The sequence below is a fragment of the Crocodylus porosus genome, unplaced genomic scaffold (assembly GCF_001723895.1).
Source record: "Crocodylus porosus isolate Cpor-Errol unplaced genomic scaffold, CroPor_comp1, whole genome shotgun sequence".
In the NCBI taxonomy this organism is placed as follows: domain Eukaryota; kingdom Metazoa; phylum Chordata; order Crocodylia; family Crocodylidae; genus Crocodylus; species Crocodylus porosus.
The window spans coordinates 128,427,702-128,445,884 of NW_017728886.1; the positions used below are offsets into that span (position 1 = coordinate 128,427,702).

General features: G+C 48.0%; 1 protein-coding gene across 2 annotated transcripts in view; it reads right to left on the minus strand.

Moving 5' to 3' along the window:
• ANKH (ANKH inorganic pyrophosphate transport regulator) overlaps positions 1 to 3,800 on the minus strand; it is a 146,384-nt gene extending 142,584 nt beyond the window's left edge. The window contains exon 1 of one of the 2 annotated variants that reach the window (XM_019541753.1): positions 3,519 to 3,800. In XM_019541753.1, the coding sequence (XP_019397298.1) occupies positions 3,519 to 3,614 (96 nt within the window). In that variant the 5' untranslated portion in view covers positions 3,615 to 3,800. The remainder of the gene's footprint in view (positions 1 to 3,518) is intronic. The other variant, XM_019541759.1, reaches the window with a different exon arrangement.
• Between the last annotated feature and the right edge of the window lie 14,383 nt (positions 3,801 to 18,183).

An 18,183-nucleotide genomic window follows, 5' to 3' on the forward strand; every position in this document is an offset into this window, starting at 1 on the left:
TTTTACTTCCTATACGTGGTATATAATTAATTTCAATATATATACTGTTCACATAGTACACTAATAATCAGACTCTCCATAAAATTTCTCTCGAAGCACATTGCTTAAAAGTTCTTATTTCTCTTTGTAATCCTGCCCCCCCCCCCCCAAAAAAAATCCAAGTGACAGCTGAAGATGAACTATATGGAACTTCTCAGCTAAATTATCTTCCCTGTACTCATCCATGTAATAGACTTAATTCAAACCCTAGAAAATTATCTAAAGCAAAAATTTAAAAATGGCACTAATTGTTTGTTTGCTTTCCCCACTCAGGAAACAAGTCTTGTTTCTAAATAATGGAGAGAAATGAAAATATTTAACCTACAGTTATCCTGAAATGATTCATCAGTGCGGTTAAGGCAAAGTACATATCATGAACGGTGTTGCCCCCAGAGGCTGGGGGGGCATGGCTGCGGCAGTGAGCTCCCACAGGCGCTGCTGACACTGTCAGTGGCGGTGGGTGGCGAGTGCCGACCATGGGTCGGCAACCGCCCACAGGCACTGCTGGCAGCAGCGGCCAGGGGCAATCATGGACACTGCTGCCAGTGGCGGGATGGTGAGTGGCAACAGTGTCAGCAGCGCCTTTTTGCAAGGGGTACACCGCCACGCACAGGGGTGCACATGCACAGGGGGTGCCCTGCATCTCTTTGGATATAACCAATAGGGGATAACTTTATCTCATATCCATCTGCTTGCAAATGTTAAGGCATAATTCATATTGTAAAGATATTGGTAGAAGTCTTTCTTTTGACTGGTATGGACTTGGATTCTGGCTCTGCTGCTATATACCAAGTATTTGTCTTAATTTAGGGAGATGAATCATTTTCAGTTTGATTTCTGGCAAGTACCTTCTTTCTTTCGTTCTTTCTACTTGTTTTCTGTTTTGGAGACTGAGCGGGACTGATGGAAAATGGTAATCAGTAGGGAAGGTGCAGCTGTTAGATAGGTATGTTGGTGTGCATACTATATTTTTTGGAATTGTGAACAGATGCATTTAAAATTGAGACTTTATTTATTTCAAACAATAATAAAGAGAATCAAGGTAAGAATATCTTGGCAGATTATTTATTGTACCAGATGTGGTACATGTCACATCATACCCAATTATGCTCTTAGACCAAGGTACTGAATTAATAGTGCTGCAGCTTTGCTTGCATGTGAAGCTAAGGAGTAGATATAAAATTCCTCTGGAGAGCATGCGAGCAATTTGTGGCAAGGATAAGTTTTAGTTAGGAAGTATTCAGTAACTGTACTAGTTGCACATACCAGCATCTTACACGTTGTCCTGCCAAAATATATTTTCAGGTCCAGTTTGTACTGTGTTGTACTCTGTTCTACTTGGTGCTCACTGGGGTTTCAACTGGCATTTATAGTTAACAAAGAGACAGAAGAGTTTACACCACCTCACTGAGATGCTTATATGAATATGCACCCTGAATTAAAAAAACAGGCAAGGAAGGAAAGATGTAATCTCCTGCTCTATCAAGTCAAAACAATTAAAGTTTTGTGCAGGTGCAGCCACTTAAAAACAAGAAAGGAAGTATTTTTAAATAAGATTAAAAAGCCAGGAAATACCATGAGATTTATCTTTTGCTGGTGGCCAAAGCAGAGCTCAGTATACGATGAGCAGAAGGGGTGGAGGACTTCACTTGGTGGGGAGGAAATGTGAATTCTTGTTCGCAACTAACTTCAGCTGGTTTAATGCATAGCAGCAACAGCCTACGTCCAGATGTGCCGTGGCATTTTGGCTGAAGAACACACACGGAGCCATGCCACCCACCTGCTGCTACTGTAGGCAGACAGACGGTGGGCTGTGGCTCCAGCCAGTGATTCAAATGCCACGCCACCCACTTTCTGCCACTCTGTGGTGTTCCGCCACTCACCACCTGATTTCCCGCCCCCACCCACCTACCCCTGCTCAGCCAGTATGCCGTGGGGTGGGGGAGGCCATGTATGTGTGCCATTGGGTGAAAAAGGTTGGAAAACGCTGCTCCTATAACCTTTCTACACAGTAGTCATCACCATGGCCTCTCTCTAATGAACTAAGTATCTGACAAAACATTACAACCAGCTCCTTACAAGTGAACAGCTCAGTTACAAAGTCAGTCCCCTGTTAGAAAGTTAAATCCTTTATTTCCTCTTTCACTGCTTCTCTCTTGTCAGTGTATGGCCCCCCAACCCCTTGCAGATTCTGGCCGTGTTTTGCTTTGTTTATAAACCCACCCTTTAATGACTATACCTTACCACAGCATCTAAGAGTGCTTGGAGCACAAGGCTACCTCAGAAAGGTGGTAGGTGCTGCTGCCTACCAGTGGTTCACTGGCTCCTGGAGAGGTTGCAGCAGCCCAGGCTTTTCAATGATGCCATATGGAGAGAGGTAAATGGGTGCAGAAAAGGAGAGGCAGATTGCATGAGAGAGAGAAGAAATATGCCTTATAAAACTACTAGTCACTGGGGCCTACTCACAAGGGCAAAACAAGCAGCAGCTAGCAGTAGTATCTGTCCAACACTAGAACCAGCATTTATTTAAAAGACTCAGACCATCTGCTTAACCTAGCTTTGCTCTGCAATTTTGTCTTCCCCCTTTCAATCCCCTTTCACCTCTGCAATGGGCAAAAACCATGTACCAAGGGCTTTCCAGCAGTGTCCTTTTTAATGAAACAATCTAGCTAAATGCTTTCTGTCATCCCAAATTACATAATACCCACAGTGCACTGAAAAGCTGTGCATCCTTCCCTAGGCTTCTAACTAGATCACGTCTTCATATTCATGGTGGAAAGCAGAGCGGCAGTGAGGGAAAGTCAGGATAATAAACAAGCAGTAAACAGCTCTCTCCACCATGCACAGACACAGAGGGTGCAAACTCCATGGCAGCCATCCACTTTGCTTTTCTTTTTTTTCCATTTATAAAGACAAGAGACATCCACCCCATTAATATCTCCCTTTCCAGGCGATTGCATGGTGGGCTCCACCAAACCCATCCCTGCTGCAGTTCTGCCTCCAGCCCACCCTATTCCTTTTTGTTTTTAAAGCTGTCTTTGCGGTTGCAGTGACTTTAAAGCAGCTGCTGCGGCTGCGAGCTGCCATCTTCAACTGCCTTTTGGGATCTGCTCTGGCAAACACAGAGCTGCAACTGACAGGCTCTCGCTGACTAGCAAAGGGGTGGGGAGGAAGGCTGCCTTTGACCCCACCCTGTGCTTTGTGTGTGTGCCTGTGTTGTGCGTGTGCCTGGGCTATGTCCTGCTGTGTGCATGTATGTGTATATCTGTGTGCATCTGTGTGCTGTGTACCTTTCTGCGCTGTGTGTGTGTCCTACTATGTTTATCTGTGTTCTGCGTATATATATCTGTGCAGTGTGCTCTGCTGTGTGCGCCTGCACGTGTGTCTTGCTGTGTGCATCCGTGTGTGGGCCTGTGTCCTGCCGTATGCCCCGCGCTGCCCTTGGCTCTTCCCCCCGGGCCCGGCGCGGCTCCCACTACCTGCTCGCCGAAGTCGATGGCGATGTTGGTGATGCCAAGGGGCACGAGGAAGCGCACAAGCGGCCAGTAGTTCGTGAGCGCCGGGAACTGCACCATGGTCTGCAGGGCCGGGAGCACCAGCGGGAGCCGCGTTCACCCGCCCTGGCCGCTGCGCGCTGTGTGCCTGGCTGCGGGCGCCGCCGCCGTCTTAGCGAGGCAGCCCCAAGCCCAAGTCCATCCCCGCCGCCCTCCTCCCGGGGGGGAAAGGAGGAAGGAGGCGGGGGCCGCCAGGGCCGGGCCCGGGCGCTGCCAACGCTGCCATGCCCAGGGGGCCAGGCCAGGCGGGGGTGGGGCGCCGCTTTGCCCTGCGTCGCCCGCAGGCCCCGCCCGCCGAGGCTGGGCCGGGATGTGCAACTGCTGCCGCCCTAACGCTGCAGAGACCCTTAGCGACCCCGCCCGGGAGGACCTATGTGGCCTGCGCCTGGCGTAGCCCCTGCCCGCCTCCTCGGCTGGGCTGCCCGCAGGGAGCGTGTGGAGCTGGTTTCACGAGCCACCAGGCCCTGTCACAGCCCCCTGCCCAGCTCCAAAGGTATGCTGCCTCAGGAGAGCGTGTGGCTTGCTCATTGGAGGATGTGCAAAAAATCGGGCTACCCATTGCCATGCCCTAATAAAATCGGAGACATCCACCCCCCGATTATGGTTTTCAAATCTTACAGGAGGGCTTTTGTCTCTTACGGAGGTGGCTCAGCCCCTCCCCCCCAAGCTCCCACATAATTTGCACCCTGGTGGTGTGCCTCTCAGAGTTCCCTATCGCCCCCCCACCCGTCCAGCTCCAGAGCTCTCTGCTCGGCTCCAAAACCATGATGCCCAGGGAAAATGTGTGTGGCCTGCCTCTGTCAGAGTCCCCTACTCTGCTGCAGACCTGTGACACCTGGTGACCTGCCTCAGAGCCCTCTGTCCAGCTCCAAACCTGGGAGGCCCAGGGAGAACACATGTGGCTTGTGTCTATCAAAGCCACCTGCCCAGCTCCAGATCCATGACCCCCTGTGAGAACACGGGTGGCCCCCCCTACCCAGCAGCAAACCTCTGACACCCTGGGGAGAACACACATGGCTTGTGTCTGCCAAAGCTGTCTGTCCAGTTCCAAATACATGACCCCCTGTGAGAACACGGGTGGCCCATCTCAGAGCCCTTTGCCCAGCTCCAAACCCATGACACCTTGTGAGAACACATGTGGCCTGCCTGTGTCATAACACCCGATGAGAACCCATGTGGCCAGCTCCAAAGCTATCATGCCTAGTGAGAACACATGTGGCCTGTTTCAGAGCACTCTCCTCAGCTTCAAACCTGTGACACCCAGTGGGAATGTGTAGTCTGCATCTGTCAGAGCCCTGTGCCCAGCTCTGAACCCATGACTTCTGGTAGGCCTATTTGTTCACCTTCAGTAGTGTGGGCTATGCTCACCAGGGTACAAAAGAGCCATCATTTGACTCCTGGTAGGTGTGATGGGTCATGCCTTTTATTGGGTGTTGAGAGTCAAGCTTTCACAGAAAATGTCTCTGGTCCTCTAGCGCTGTGGTCTCCAAAGTGGTATGCACACACCCCAGGGGGTATGCAAGACGATCCACTGGGGTGCGGGAAGAAAATATTAGAACTTCTATTTATATTTATTTTTTATCTAAAAAAAAAGAAAGAAATTAAGCTTTACTAATATTTAATATACGGATTGACACTGGCGCTCTCACTCGGTCCATATGTCAGGTATCCTGAAGGAAGATGGGAGTTCCACAATGCGGAGGGATTGACAGTGGCGCCCTCGTTTGTTCGCTTTCAGTGTATTGTGATGTATTGCAGTTTACGTGTGCCTGGTTAAGAGGATTTACAGATTATATTATCTAGTTTTAACTAAACTAACCCTCACAAAATGGACAGGTGGCTTAAAAAGATTCCTGCAAAGAAACCACGGATTGACGATAATACTAATAATGTGAGCGCAAGCGAACAACAAGAAAATGGCAGAGCGGACACTTCTCCTACTCCTAGTACGAGCTCTTTGTCAGCCACATTATGAGGTAAAAACAATGACGATCTAATCAGATCTGATAAGAAGTCGGCCAAAAAAATTCAAAATTATCAAGAAGACTGTTTGAAATATGGATTTACATCCACTGTTGTTAATGAGGAACCTTCCCTTTGCATAATTGGTGGATGGGATTGAAAAATTAGTATCATGATTTAGTAAGTGCAGCCAACAATGCACTTCTTCCATTTGGATCTATGTATCTTCGTGAGGTATCTTTTTCAGCTATTAAAACCAAGTATTGAAATAAACTGAACTTAGAACCAGACCTTCAAATCACTGTATCACAAAGTGTTAAACCAAGATTTTCAAAAATAATGAAGCATATTCAGTCACATTGCTCTCATAAAAATATTATTATTAATAATAATTTTTAGTAAGAGCAAAAAGGTTTTTTGTACTGTTAATAAAATAAAATAAAAATCATTTTTAAAATATTGTTTATTTCATCTTTGTCTCATCCTTTTTTAATTTCTATTTTTTGTGTATGTTTTATAATGTACGTAATTTATAAGTACAGTAGTACATGTATATAATTTATAAATAAATATACATATATTGGGGGTGCGTGCTCAAACATTTTTTACTGATAGGGTGTATGATCAAAAAAGTTTGGAGACCACTGGTCTAGAGAAAAGCAAAAGCAGGCTAATCTGAGTATTAGGTAAAACAATAGTGGGATGGCCATGAGAGCATCACCCTTAGGGTGCCCTTGCCCTTTTGTATTGTTGCAGCACAAGCCACTTACTAGGAGGTAATTAGCTGTGCTATTCTGAAGTCTGTAAATTGGGGTATCAAAGAGCCAGCCCTCAGAGCCTTGCCTTCCAGGCTGCAGTGCTGTCCGTGAATCTCAGATTAGCAGCACATGCTGCACATAGCATGCGTTGACCTCAGCCCCAGTCTGGCACATGCTGGATGTGGTGGCTATGTTGGGCCGGCCTTGTATGCTAGATCCAGGCACACACCCCAGACCACCTGCGTGTGCAGTGTGTGTCATGGGCTGGCTCTGCATGCTGCATGCAGCACATTGATCTGGGTCTGGTGCTTACTGCATGCTGTACATGGGGCCAGTCTGTGGACATAATCCTGCCCACAGATTGACACCCATGCCTCTTGATACTCCTGCTGTAAATGGTTTGCTTCCATTTTGTTTGTTTTCTTTTCCCAGCTCTGGCTTTAGGTTTTGTGAAGCTCAAGTAAGAACATAAGGCTCAAGTAAGTTCTTGGGCTTCATAGCACTTCAGGCCTAAGTTGGTTGGTCCTGTCTCAGAGGAGGAAGGGGAGCCAGCCTTTAAGTTGCAAGTCTCCTCAGGTCTGTCTCAAGCCTGGGATCTGTGCTTGCTTTGTTAATGATGGTGTGTGTGATCCTTACTCTAGAATACTGTTGTATATAAACTTTTCTTGAGGGAAAGGCATTTCCCAACAATTAATGGCTGGAAAGAGGACTTGTGGAACTGAAGCAAACCAGCGGACCCTCAACCTATTGTTTTACTGTCAGAAAATGCTAGACATAGGGGCGTTTGTCTGATAAATGGTCATTTTTAGTTTATTTTTAAATTTTCAAAGGCTGTTCAAATTCTGCGTAATGGAATGTAGAAAGCTGGGCCAGTTCTCTTGGAAATCAATGGGGTTATCTATTGATTGGAATCAGAATCCAGAGTCTTGTTTAAAAAAAAAAAGTCTATTTGACTTTGCTATTTGGAAAAGGAGGAAACAAAACCACATAAAAATGTTAGTTCAAGTGTTATATATTTTGGAAACTTTCCAGAGACCTTGGTGAATGTTTTCACTCTTGAGTTCTGTCATATTGGTCAGTGTTGTGAAGGTGTGAGCTCCCTCAGCATCACCCAGAGGCACTGCATGGGAAGTGAGAAAGACATGGAGGAAGGGGGTAATTCTTGAAAAAAATGTTATTGAAAAGTAGGGTTTGGGATAGTACTGGGTCTCTGCAGGTGTCCTGAGCCTCTCTTTGCACACTTTCCACCTTTGGGGTCTTCAATGGCTCCTTTACAATGCCAGTAGCTAGATGGCATGGTGCCACATGGGACATGCCTTTTTCGATTGCCTCCAAGAGTTCTGATGTGCCCAGCAGCTCATCTGTCTGAGAGGTCACCCCATACAAGGCCTCAACAAGTTGTCAGAGTTTTACCACAACCTTTTCAGGGCCTGGAGGCTGGTCTCTGCCTCCAAGTCCTCAGACACAGTTGCCCAGGGCACAGACCTCCTGATTGAGCCCCTGCTGAGAAACTCTTAGCTGGTGGTGCCAGCAGTGGATGTCCCCTTGATGCCCCAGAGGATGGTCCTGGTTAAAATCACCCATATCGGGAACCTCCTGGACTATGCCAGGCTGGGGTGGGCAGATCCCTCTGCGCTGGCACAGCACATGGAGCTGCCCACACTCCATGTGTCCTGATGTTTACTTGAGGTCAAGGCCACCCTGCGAGGTACTGCTCTCACCTACATCCAAAAGTTCCTGTGAGAGGGCAGTCCCTGGCCACTGGTATCCCCCACCCTTTCACAGCTTGTCAAGGGAGTCTCTTCCAGCTCAGCAGGCTGGAAGATACCAAACTGGTCAACTTGTGCACAACCCATCACTGCCAGCTTTATATAACCATGCTCCAAGCCCTCTACCATCCCACCCACACATCCCACCCAGACACCAAGTGGCAGACACTGTCAATGAGGGCATAGGTATATTGTGGACCAATGTATAGTCCACCTTGATCCCAGCAGCCACTAGGGACCTCCATTGGTGGCTCCTGAATGGAGCTGTCTCCACAGATGTGTATCTGGTATGCTTCACAGACATCCCTGACACCTGCCCCTTCTTCCAGTAGAGGGAAATCCTGCTGCACATTTACCTGGAGCCCTTCTATCATCCCCTCAGAAACCTCCAGGTAAGGTTCCTGGCTGCACTTCAGGTTCTGGCTGTGCTTCCTCTTGCACCTTTTCTTTTATGCGCTCCCCATCTATGGCCCCACTAAGTCCAGGAACCTCCTGGTCAACCTCCTCCTCACCCTAGTTATAAGATAGACATCAATCAGACTAGGAAGGAGGCTCTGGCTGGGAGCAACCCCAGGCAACTGTTAAGTCCCTCATCTGCACGTACCTCCAGACAGAGTTTCACTGGGCAGTGTTCACTGGCTCCTTGGACTCATTTGAGGGGCAGTGGGCACTGGCCAGTGTGCTCTGCTTGGTTTCCCACCTTGGAGCACTTGTTATGAAACTCTGACACATGTTCCCATCCTTGTTTTTTTCAGTTGTCCCAAATAATCAGTTGTTCTACATTTACTCTAGAGCCTTTACTCTAGAAACACAGGGAGGCTTATAGGTTATGAGTGGATCTGGCCCAAAGATTGTTTGTGTGTCTAACAATTGTAGTTGCTTGTCTAACAATTGTAGTGCCCTCAGTCACTATGTAATTGTCTGATGCAGAGGGTGTGTGTGTGTGTGTGTGTGTGTGTGTGTGTGTACTGGAGTATCCATAGAGAAGACTCATTTTACTGGTTCCCTCCTACCTTCCTCTGCATCAAGGGAAGTTCATGAATTTTTGAGGAGGAACTGGGTCTACCTCAAAGATCACTTCATGTATAATTCTCTTGCATCAAGTTCCATTTGAAGTTTCACCCAGAGGTGATGAGGCTCTTTGGGTAAATGTGAAATGTTTTATTAGACCAAGTTAATAGCTGGAAAAATTGTTCTTTGCAAGCTTTTAGATACAAACAGCCTTCTTCAGGCAGAGGGAGAATTTGCCAGATTCAAGTACACACGAAGGGTGTGTGTACTCGAAAGCTTGGAAAGAACAATTTTTCCAAATATTTAGTTGATCTAATAAAAGTTTTCGCGTTTACCCAAAGAATGTTGTCTGCCCATGTCATTACACCAACACAGCTACAACCAACAACCCAGAAGTGACTGTATTTCACCACAGTTCACGTAATTCCTAATTCTTTTTCTCATAAGAGCCAAATCTACAGTGTAACTTAAGGTCACAGAATGACTTCGTTTATGAAGACATATTTTTACATGTGAATTAATTGACAGGGAAAATATGCATTTTGGTTATCTCTGTCCCTCTGTTATTTTAGAGAGAATGCTGTTTGTGAGTGACAGAAAGGTAGGAGGAAAATCTGATCAAGGATTGAGGACTATGCCCTTTCTCTGTCTACAAAACAAACACAAATATCCATAAGCTTTTGTAGCTTGGGTAGGTGACACATTTACCTGGTTTAACCAGCTTTTATATCCCTGCAAGCAAAACACAGAGAGATAATGTAAACTATTACACAACTATGACTTACTTCAGTCTTGGGTAGAGTTTGGGTAAAACTACACTATTGTAAGTCTAATTCAGTGGTTCTCAACATTTTTTAGACTCAAGGCATGCATCTTAAGACTCAAGGCACCCCTTAGAAAATGCCAGCTCTTAGTTTTCACTGTGGAAAATAATACAACAGTTCTTCTGTTGCAAAGAACTCAGAAAAAATTTAATAGATCAGAATGTTATTGACTCTATGGATTTCTATTTGAAACCTCTGGATTTATCTTGTGAATCAGGTGTTGGTGTTTCTACACCTAACAATACTAATATTACATGTTACACTTGGAAGGATCTTGTCACCATAAGGTGCAATGGGACCCTGGCTGATGATCAGTATTCTAATTAGTGTAGATGTCATCTATAGCCATTAGTTCAGAGGTGGGCAAACTATGGCTCGTGGGCTGGATCTGGCCCACCAGGCAATTTAATTTGGCCTGAGAGCACCTACCAACTAATTGTACCCCACACCTTGCTTCCACTCTGGTGCATAGAAGGGCCCAGATCAGCCAGCATGCAGCTTCCAGGTAGGGCTGCTGCTGCCACTGTTGCAGCTGCCTAGGGACCTGCTCAGCTTCCACACCATCCAGCGACAACTCTTCAACTCCCTGCTGCAGTGCTTGCTCCAGGCAGCAAGTAAGGAAGTAGCGGGGGTGGGAGGAGGGGGAGCCACAGCTGGGCAGAAGTGCAGTGTATGAGGTTGGGGCTGGTGGGAGTGTGGAGATCGGGTGGGTACTTGGGTATGGGGGGGAGCAGTGTGGGGACCCTCCCCACACTCCTTCCATGGCACCTAGCCCCTGCCACCAGCAGCAGGCCCTCGAGACACTCGTGGCCTGCGCAGGTGCTGCTGCCTGGCAGCATGCAGGTCCAGCCAGAGCTGCACATGGTGGCAAGGAGAGGAACCAGGCCGGCCCATCTGTATCTCATGGGGCTCCACATGCAGCTCACAGGACTCTATTGGGAAGCAGGGGGCAGGCCTACCCTTCACTTCTGGCAGAGTCCCGGGACCTGCAAGTAGTGGCAGGGAGTGAGAAAAGCAGCTGGCTCCACACACGGGGCTTCTCCCAGTGGCATGCGAGTGCCAGGAGCTGCATATGTACCACAGGGAGCCCTGCATGATAGAGGTAGGCTGGCTTCACGCTGCTCCTTGGCACCACATGCAGCTCTAGCTGGAGCTGTGCACCACCGGGCAGCAGTGCATGCTGGGGCCACAAGCACCGTGAGGGCCTGCTGCCAGCGGTGGGGGCTGTGCACCATGAGAGGGAATGTGTGTGGGGGGGTCTCCACACCCTCCACCCACCCTCACACCCCACAAACCCCACACACCTACACCCAGACCCCACAAACCCTGCAACATATATACTCCACTGCAACATACCTATGACGCCCCACACTGCCACACTCCCTCAGAAACCCCCCACACAACATACACACACACCCCACCATACACACACATACATCCCCAACCACCCCCACAAACAATATAGAAGAGTAAGACTTTATTTTTTGAGTTATTATTTAATCATCTCTATATACACTGTGCAAACACAAATCATGACTATTTTTTGTAATAAAATTACAATATTTTATTAGTAGGTGTTTGACTTTTACTATATGATTTTTTTTTTTTCTGGTTCCAAGATGGCAACCCTCCCCTCCCAAAAAGAGTACTTTCTGGGGCAAGGGGAGGGACTTCCAGTGGCAAAGTTCAGGGGTTAGGGGCAGGACTTCTGGTCCCAAGATGGTGACCAGGGACAAGGCACCTGTTAAGGGGTGGAGCCACCCTTGCGGCCCTCAGCAGCTCACCAAATCTCATCAAGCAGCGCTCCAGCCAAATTATTTGCCCACCCCGCGTTAGCTCATTTCAGTACTTGCTATCCTGCTACTTAAGACCAATCCTCAGCTCTCACCTCCCCATTCCTGCCACAGTTACAGAACGTCACAGTGGTTTAGTCACAGTGGGTTAATCTCTGTCCCTGCTCTATGTGACTATAAATCTAGAAAAGGGTTTTTTTTCATTCTGTCTTCTCAAAAACAAGGTGCATGTGTTATTTTGTTTGTGTGGTAAATACCATAGTTTAGTACCTGATCTGGAAAGAAACTTCAGCAACAGGCACTGCTATATCCATCTGGATAGTTGGAGTAAAGGGATAATGTCTTCAAATTTCCTCAACTGATGGACTGAAGAAAATGGTTCCTGTTAACAATCCTAAGCCAAAGGGAGTTATTAGTAATAACTTCTTTTCCAAATTTATATTAGAGACCATATTTTCTGTTAAACTAAGCTTTTTACTCATTTACCAGATGTTGTCTGTTTTAATGGAATAATCAATATGCCCAAAAGAAGGCAGGAAGTTGGATGCCATTTTCTTATTTTTAATAGAACAATGGTCTAGCTCAGTGGTGCTCAACCTTTTTGGCTGGTGTGCTGGATGAGCAGTGCCCAGTCTGTCTGCAGGCTAGATCCAGCCAGTGGTCCTGATCTGGGAAGCAGTGGGGCTCCATCTGGCCACATGGAGGGGGGTGGGAGGCAGCCCAGCCCCAATCCAGCCGGGTGAGGGAAGGGGGTTTGGCTTGGCCCCAACCCTTCCCCACAGTTGGGGGCAGGGGCATAACCTGGCTGTGGGGGAAAAGGGGCACGGCCTGGTTCCTATCCAGGCGCATGGAGGGAAGAGGGCATGGTTTTGCCCTGATCTGGTTGTACATGGGGAGGGGATGTGGCCTGGCTCTAACGCCACCACACAGGGCTTGGGAATTTGGCAGTGGAGGAGGGTGATGTTACTAATTACCACTACTTCCCTTGCCAAATCTCCTGATCCATGGCATGGCCAAACTTGACCCATGAGCTGCAGGTTGAGGACCCCTGATCTAGCTCATCCCATCCCATGGGAGAATCCTGGCCAGGGAGATGAATTCTACATAGATCACTTGATAAAACTGATATAGGTCTATTTGCAAATTGCTGCTGACATTGAGGCTTATTGACCTTTCTGATACTGGGTAAAAAACTTGGCAAAGTAATGTAACACTAGATTCTAACTCTATATAGATCTCAGGGCCCCTGGAATTTAAATCTGGACCTTTGTCTCTTGAAGGTAGAAGCTCAGGTTGCAGTACCACCATACAGCTAACTGAATGCCAGCTCTAGCATATCAGGCCTCCCATGAGATCACCTACGGAGCAGGTGATCTGGGTGGAGCCATAAACCTGTGGTTGGAGAGCTGTAAGACCCTCCCACTTACTTCAGTGCCTTGTCTCTGCTATAGCACTACTAGGTCTAGCTGCTTAGACACATTCTACTCTGGCTCCAGTTAAACCTTGATGTTGCTTTAAATCACTGAGCTTGGATTGACTTCTTGCTCTGACCATGAACCTGTCTTGACCCTTGTCTTGACATTCTGAGACATGGGCTGATACTCAACTTTGACATTGGCTTCCACTCTGATAAACCCATGAATTAGTGTGAATCACTAAGACTGACTGCCTATGCCCTGATCATGCCTTACAGAGGATCCATTTTAATATCTGTACCTTTAGATTTCCAGAAATGAAAGGGTGTAAGTGTCCAAGGCTCCACTCCTTTTAATAGTTAAAGGAACAAGATTAATGAAGAAGTTCTTGCCCAAGCCCTTTGGGGCTCCACAATACAGAGCTAGAAGATTAGAAGATTAGAAATGAGTAGAAGAGCTAGAAGATTAGAAGATTAAAAATGTGTAGAGATCTGTTTGCACCATTTTCCTGGCATCAGGCTGATTCCTGATGTCCCATGTCCCAGGTCAACCGCCAGCCCCAGGACAAGGCTTGGCCAAGTTCTGTCTTCCTGTTAAATTGTCAGATTGGCTGCAGTTGTTCTGTGAGGGGATAAAGAGTCTGGGCTTTCTACATGTAAAGGATGGGTTCTGGTTCTAGCTCCTAACCCTGCAACCCTAAGAGTTTCTTGGGAAGAAAATAGGAGATGGACATCTCTGCTTTCAGTCCCATGTCCTACTTCCTTATTTCAACTTGATCATAGCAGATTTCCTTTTTAAAAGAGCCTGAAACTGGTTCCTTATTCAGAGGTAATTTAAAAGAAAAGTCAGTGGGAGTTTAAAACTTAAGAAGTCAGCAAAAGAAATAGGGTTTGAACTTTATTGTAATTCATATTTGTCACTATTAAAGAAGAAAGTGGGTTTGACTCCTTTCTTGAACAAATGTAGTAATAGGGGAGTGGATTTACTATTGGGATTTACTTAACTCAAATATGGGAATTTGAGGAATCCTTAGGGGCATAGTAGGAGAACAACACTAAGACAAAACCTGCAAGCTCTCACACAGATTCTGCACATGCAGCAGCAGACTGGCTACACCATAGTTTGGTCATATTCAAGATGCCGAAGATGACCTGGGAGGATAACCCAGAGGCACATATTGAGGCCTTTGAGCGTCACCCAGTCATGACTAGGTTGGATAAAGGGTATTGGGCCAGCCAACTGGGCGCACTCATTGTGGGCAAACCCCAAGCCGATGAGGCCTGGGACTATGACCGAGTCAAGGCAGCTACCTTGTATAGACCCAAGAATTACCCAGAGCGCTATTGAAAGCTGTTCTGGGCTAAGAAAGGGCCAGACAAGAGATGGCCCAGGATCCTGCTACAATTCCTGCAGGATCTCTTGAACAAGTGGGTGAGCCTTGCTGTTTATGGCCAAGATGCCCTGGAAGACCAGTTACTGCTAGAGCAATTCCAGAATGATCTGGAAGAGCTAACACAGCATTGGGTCTGCTAGCATTCGCCACACACTTACGAAGAAGTCTTGAAGCTGGCTGAGGCCTTTGCAGCATCAGAGGTGGGGTATAGGTATAGCTGGGAGAAGCAGATCCCTAGCCTGATGACACCACCACCTAGGGAGGCAGAAAGGCAGTGATCCCCCTCCCCTCTCAACAGAGGCAGCTTAAAAGACACGGTCTGTTTCTGATGTGGAAAGACTAGATGCTTCTTGCAAGAATGTCCAAATGGCCTTATCGAACAATGGTACCTGGACAATACCTCAAGAGGACAAGCCAAAGTACGGAAGGACCTGGATGTAAGCAAGCCGATGGATTGCAGGTATGCATCAGGAAAAGACAATGCCATCTGGTCGTGGAGGCCTGGATACAAAATTGCCCTGTCAAGGCCACATTAAACTCTTGGTGCACTCAGTTCTTAGTAAGGGCTAACGTCATTACACCTCAGAGGAACTGCAAAGCAGTCCCTGTGAGGATGGCCTGCCTCCATGGAGAGGCTGAACAGATTGAGTGTCAGTGGATCCGGCTCTGAGTAATGGAACACCAGGGAGAGCTACTGGTGGGAGTGGTACCTTGACTGGCATGCGACATTTTGCTGTATCAGGTACAGAAGCGGAGTACGGCAGAACAGGAGGAAACGCAGTTAATAGTCCCCACCCAATTCCGTCAAGTAATATGGAGGCTAACCCACACCAACCCTACAGTGGGGCACCTAGGCCAAGATAAAACCATTGCCAGGGTGACCAAGTGGTTCTTCTGGCCAGGGTTAGGGGAGGAGGTAGCCCACCGTTGCGTGACATGTCCTGAATACCAGAAGACAAGGGAGGACCACCCAAAACAGGCCCCACTCCAGCCCCTACCCATTATTGATACATCATTCTTGAGGATCACTATGGATATAGTCGGAACCCTACCCCGGAGCAGCATGGGACACCAGTATATACTGGTGTTCATTTGATTACGCCACATGCTACCCCGAAGTGATACCTCTCTGGGCAGTGACAGCACCACAGATAGTGGAGGAGCTTATCAAGTGGCTTGCGAGGGTGGGGATACCAAAAGAGATCCTCACCGACCAAAGGTGGAACTTTATGTCAGGAGTACTATGGGTTGTGTGCCACACGCTACAGATAAGACACCTGCGGACCTCCATATACCACCCGCGGACCAGCGGTCTCATGGAGCACCTCAACGGAACCATAAAACGGATGCTATGGCAATGCATCTAGGGCAACCCACGGAAGTGAGTTTTGCTCCTCCCTTTAGTATTGTTTGCAATTTGAGACACCCCACAGGAGTCGATGAAGAGCTTGTTCTTAACCCGCCATTTGAGCTTATGCTGGCTCACCGCCCCATGGGTCTGCTGCAAGTCTTTCGGGAGAACTGGGAACAGGATACAGGAAGTGCGAGGAGCCCAGCTGCCTACCAACAGGAATTTCAACAGTGGATCCTGGTGGCCCAGAGCCTCACCAGGGATAACGTGCACAAAATGCAGCACTGCCAAAAGGAAAAATATGACAGAGAGAGGGAGTTTGAGCCTGGCCAGAGGGTCCTAGTGCTCCTACCCATATCCATGAGCAAACTCCTGACCCAATGGCGGGGCCCATTTAAAATAATCTGCCGAGTTGGCCCAGTGGACTACGAGGTCCACAGACCAGGCCACCAGCAAGAAAGGTAGTTCCACCATGCAAATCTCTTATGGGAATGGTGCGATCCCAAGGGATGGGCCATGTTTACAGAAGGCAACTCAGAGGATCTCAGACCCCAGGGAATGGCCAGGGAAAAGCTAAAGACTGTGATGGAAGACCAAGTCCAGATCAAAGAGAAACTCTCAGTATTCCAGAGACACGAAATTCAGGCAATGGTACAGGAATTCAAGGACATCTTCCGCAAAGGGGACGATGTTAGGGATGGGCTAACAAAAACAGGATGCATTTCAATACTGACAAGTGCAGGGTGCTGCACTTGGGCAAGTAACCAGCAGCACACTTATAAGATGGGAAACGCCCTCTCTTGAGAGCACGAAGCAAGAAAGGGATCTTGGAGTCATTATTGACTCCAAGATGAACATGGGCCAACAATGAGAGGTCATGGTTGCAAGGGCTAACTGGACCTTGTGCATCCACAGATAAATCTCAAGTAGGGCCAAGGAGGTGATCCTCCCCCTCTACACAACAGCAGTCAGGCCATAGCTGAAGTACTGTGTCCAGTTCTGTGCACCCCACTTCAGGAGGGATGTGGACAACATTGAGAGGGTCGAGAGGAGGGCCACGCACATGATCCGGGGACAACAGGGCAGACCCTACAATGAGAGTCTGTGGGACCCGAACCTGTTCAGCCTTCACAAGAGAAGGCTGAGGGGAGACCTGGTGACCATCTATAAACTCATTAGGGGGTACCAGAAGGGTTTGGGAGAGACCTGGTTTACCCTAGTGCCCCCTGACATAACAAGGAATAACGGCCACAAGTTGTTGGAGAGTAGGTTTAGATTAGACATCTGTAAGAACTACTTCACAGGGCGGCTAGGATCTGGAACCAACTTCCAAGGGAAGTGGTGCTGGCTCCTACCCTAGGGGTCTTTAAGAAGAGGCTTGATGCCTACCTGGCTGGAGTCATTTGAGCCCAGTATTTCTCCTGCCCAGGCAGGGGGTCAGACTTGAAGATCTGCAAGGTCCCTTTCAACCCTTCTTCTATGATTCTATGAAAGAGCCAGGATGGGTCCAGGACAACTGTCACACAATAGAAACACTTCCCAGAGCAATAGTGTAGGAAAAGTGGTGACCGATACCTCATCATCTCCTTGGGGAGATCTGCAAGGAAATTGACAGAATACTCGAACAAGGAGTGATGCGTCCCTCTAGGAGTCCATTGGTCCCAGTCCCCAAGCTGGATGGGTCCCTTGCGGCTGTGCATTGATTATTGGCGCCTAAATGCAATGGCGGTCTTTGGTGTGTTCCCCATACCCAATATAGCTGGGTTAGTGGAGTGCATAGGGAAGCCCCAGTACATTACAATGCTGGACCTTGCCAAAGGGTATTGACAAATCCCTGTAGCTAAGACGGTATATGGAACACCATGGGCCTCTACGAGTTCATATGTATGTTTGGGTTCCACAGGGCAACAGCTATGTTCCAACGCCTGATGGACCAGATCCTGGCTCCACATGCTGAGTATGCCACAGCATACATAGACGACACCGTTGTATTTACGCAGACATGGGTGCAGCACAAAAGAGCCCTCTGGGCAATATTATCTGAGCTATGAAGAGCAGGGATGACAGCAAACCCAAGGCAGTGGGCCTTAGCCCAGAGGCAAACCAAGCACCTGTGCATCCTAGTTGGGTGGGGGACCATCCGACCACTGGCCGACAAAGTGGAGGCCCTCCATAATTTTGCAACACCTCAGAATAGCAAACAACTCCAGTCCTTCTTGGGGTTAGCAGCAGCGGGAAGGAGAGGAGTTAGGCACACGTGTGTCCCGCACGCACGTGTGCCCCATAACTAACTTTTGACCCGAGGCAGCGGCGG